Consider the following 3971-nt stretch of genomic DNA (forward strand, 5'->3'; position numbering starts at 1 on the left):
CAGCTATATTCTCAAGGGCTGCTGCACGCTTTCTTTCAGCCTTTACTAGAGCCACGAGGACACGAACAGCTGATGACTCCACCTGGCTTATGTGTAGTCCAGCATCATCTGGGAATTTGCACCTTGTGCCTAATCCAACATCATTAGGGAATTGGCACCTTGTGTGTAATCCAGTCTCATTTTGGAAACATAATCTTGAGGTTGACCATACTTCCCTCCTCGTAGGAACTGCATCCTGACATGAAGTTACTTCTTTTGTAGATCAATACTAGCAACCCAGATCCATTTAGTAGAAGCCAGATAAACATAACTGGGAGAGGTGAATTCAAAAGGAAAAAAATATAAAAACAGACTACAAGGTAAGAACACCCACTTCCTACATCAAGCTAAAAATGAAAGCATTAGGACTATTCAGATTCTTCTTATTACACATCGAAGAACACGGGGCTTAAGAGAAATAGAAACTACAACATATACCCATCGAAGAATACGAGGCTAAACAAAAGTAATTGAAAGGGTGTTACTTACCAAAGCTTGTTTTACAGGTTCGGTGTAGCTCCTCCTTAACTTGCCACGCTCCTTGAAGATGTCCCCAATATCCCGTGTTTGGTCTTCATTGCTCCTCTACATGTTCGCACTCGTGGTTTTAAAATCTCAACATGGCAAGAAAAATATACAACTAGTAATACTCGCACATCTTGTGGGCAACATTAAAGCACTCGTCTTCCATGTTAGAGCATCTCCAACAGAATCGCAACGCGCGGCGCTTTAAAAATGCATTTACAGTGCTGAGATCGAGAAGTAGAGATAGAGAGTAGAGACTAGCGAGTAGAGGATAGTTCTCAGCATAGATAGATAAAAAAATAGATTATTCAACTACTCCTCGTCGTCCGACTCATCCTCGGTGATGTCCTCCTCCGACGTCTGCCTATAGGCGTGAAGATACCAATCGTTGTCGGATTCCCAGGGCGACGCTGCTCCTAGCCTCATGTTGAATTGAGCGTCCGCGATAGGGGACGCTCATAGGCGGCTCGCTCCGCCCTCCTTTACGCGTAGAACTCACGCTCGTTGATGATGTCCTGTGGGAAGCATTGGTGCCACAGTGCCATGGCTTCCTCGTCCATCTCGGCGATGTCGAGACGGTGCTCCCGCCTCCGGTTGTCGTGACGATCCTCGTCGGTGATAAGCCACGGCAGAGGCGTGAGCTCCTGTGCGCGCTCCCGTGTGGGCATGTTGGGGAAGTTCAATGTTCTATGAGGCCACCGTAGGTGCCACGCCGTTGGGTCATACACGCGGGCGGCCTCGTTGGCAGTGTCAAAATTGCCGAGGCCGAGGCGCATCCCACAGAATTGGATCTCGGCGGAGAAGCCGCAGGAGGGGCGCGTGCGGACGCCGCGGTATCCCCAAGTTTCCCGGCAACGCGGCGGCATGGTGGTGCGGCGGCGGCGAGGAGAGAAAGAGTGGGGAGAGAGCGGTGGCGAGGCACAGAGCAGGGAGAGAACAGTGGCAAGGCACAGAGTGGTGGGAGGGCGTTCGATTTTATAAAGCGCGCCGGACACCGCGCGCCAAAACTAGTGCACGCTCGGCTTCTTTTTCCCCCGCGCACGCAATCCTTTCCCGACGTCTCTGCTATCTCTACTCTTTTCTCCACTGTTATATTTATTTTATATTTTATATTTATCTCTACTTCTCTACTCTCTACTTTTTTTCTCTACTTTTTTCTTTTCTTATAAAAAACAGAGTTGGTGATGATGGTGTGCCTGCCGTCCTGCAATATAGGTCGTCTGATTTATATCTGACAGATAGGAAGGAAACAATGGCAATTTTCCAAAAAGATACCCACACCCCTCTCCAGATTTGGAAATAAGGCCTTCCCTAGTTCATCCTTTTCTCCCACAAGATAAACTACTCATACAGATGCATCTTGATGCGTGCAACGCATGGGCTTCTTGCTAGTTCTAAAAAACTTCCCATCATTTGCCACACTACTGGCTGAAGATGAAAAACCTACCCAAGCACAGCGCGATACAGGAGTGACGCACAATTACAAGCTGATATTCTGTTGGACAGTGGAGGCTATAACCAATTACTTTTACGGGAACAATAGCACCCAGGAAATTTGAAGGGTAGGTATGAACAAAATTGGAACTGCACATGTACTACTAAGTGATTCAATACACACATTACCAATCGAGGAGGAGAACGATGGTCGTGGCGGCCTCTATGAGTCATTGTCGGAAACGAGAGTCGGTTCATTGTCCACGACGGTGGTGCTTCTGCGCTTGGCGTCAGCTTCCGGGAAGCAGATCCGAGACCGTGGAAGACGGTGCCGGGGAAGAGGCTCCGTGTACGACGACGACGGTGGACCGGCTCCAATGCGGCGTACGAGGTCGTCGATGAGGCAGATGCGCTGCGGTGTACGAGTGCGCTGTGTAGAAGGGGAGGAGCACGAAGGCTGCGTTGCTGTGGAGAAGTCTATTTTGCGGTGGGGATAGAAAATGGGGAGTATTCATCTGTACTACTCTAGGTGCCGTGGTGGGGTTGGCTGGGTAGGGTGAACCTGAACTTACGAAAACAACCCCTACCAACCGTCATCTATAGGCCTGTTCCGAAGGCTATGATGTTAACTTCCCACTGCTCGAATCAGGGTGGCGGGAGATTTTCCCACCGACCTCAAAATTTTATGACACTAAACTCCCCGTGTGGCGTGTTGGGTGATTCGGCTAAGCAAGTAGCGAGTAGTACTAGTAAACTCTGCATATTAGGTTTGACTGAAGTCAAACTTCCTAAAGTTTGACGAAGTTTATAGAAAAATATAAACATTTACCATAACAGATATGTATGATGTGAAAGTACATTCAATAATGAATCTAATGGTATTTATTTGTTATTGTATATGTTAATATTTTTTGTTATAAACTTTCTGAGAGTTTACAAAACTTGACTTTGACCCATGCTAATACGCAGACTTAAATAAAAACAGAGGGTCTACACATTTTTTTTCTTAGTATGTAGTGAATTAATCATTTGTTGAAATTTTGAAATAAATATATTAGGCTACTGACTTCAAATGTAATGGTCTATACAATTCAATAGTTACAATCATTGTCGAATTCCAAGATGTATACGAGGTCTATAGTACTTCACAACATGCTCAAACTCACATAATCCCAGTCAAATGACAATCAAAATGCATTCCACAGTTATTACTTTGTAGGATGCAACAAAACCAACAATAACTCTACATCAGCCATTATAAAAGCAACATTTTGGACATATCCCAATGTGTGAATGAAACATGTAGAGAGAGCTTGCGAAGATGGAGCAGATAGTGCGGGAAAGATTGTATGTATGTGGACAAGAGAGTAGGAGACAAACCTAACGAAACAGAGAGAGAGAGATAGAGAGAGAAAGAGAGGAACAAGTTAGGTCCGTGAGAAAGATGGAGACATGTAATATACGTGAGATGCATGTGCATCCGGATTCTGTACACGTGGAAGGATAAGAGACAACATGTTTGATGAGAGAGCTGGAAAAACATGGACAAGAGGGGAAGGATATCGTGGGTTGAGGGATTGATAAATTTGTGCGGGGCAGAGAGGCATTGGTAATTTTGTGCGAGACAGAGAGGGTCGGGGGAGGAGTCAGTCAGCCATCGTCACATCATCCTGCTTCCAAATGGCCCCGCACTCTCTACTGCAGTGTGGTCGCCGTCTTCGGTCTCCTCGATGCCCTCTTTGAAGATTGAGGTGTTGTGCATGCTGGGGTGCAGAGAAGCACAAGCGACAGAGGTCCCCATATAACCTTTGATGGGGATGAATTGTGTGCTCGGGGGAGGGGTGTGTGTGTGTGCTGTGTGTTGTGTGTGTATCAGATATTGAGAGAAAACAAACCTATGGAGATAAATGTGTGTATGTGACGGAAAGCAACATGCTAAACAGGGTAGTCGCGAAGAGATTGTGCGTGCGAGA

General features: G+C 46.4%; 1 protein-coding gene across 1 annotated transcript; it reads right to left on the bottom strand.

Moving 5' to 3' along the window:
- Positions 1-1046: 1046 nt before the first annotated feature.
- On the bottom strand, positions 1047-1430 carry LOC147984885 (ethylene-responsive transcription factor CRF1-like). Its single transcript, XM_087541303.1, has one exon. It carries the CDS (start codon positions 1428-1430, stop codon positions 1047-1049), a length of 384 nt encoding a protein of 127 aa, XP_087397429.1.
- Between the last annotated feature and the right edge of the window lie 2541 nt (positions 1431-3971).

Source organism: Triticum urartu, chromosome 2A (genome assembly GCF_056163025.1).
Source record: "Triticum urartu cultivar PI428250 chromosome 2A, HENAU_Tu73, whole genome shotgun sequence".
In the NCBI taxonomy this organism is placed as follows: domain Eukaryota; kingdom Viridiplantae; phylum Streptophyta; class Magnoliopsida; order Poales; family Poaceae; genus Triticum; species Triticum urartu.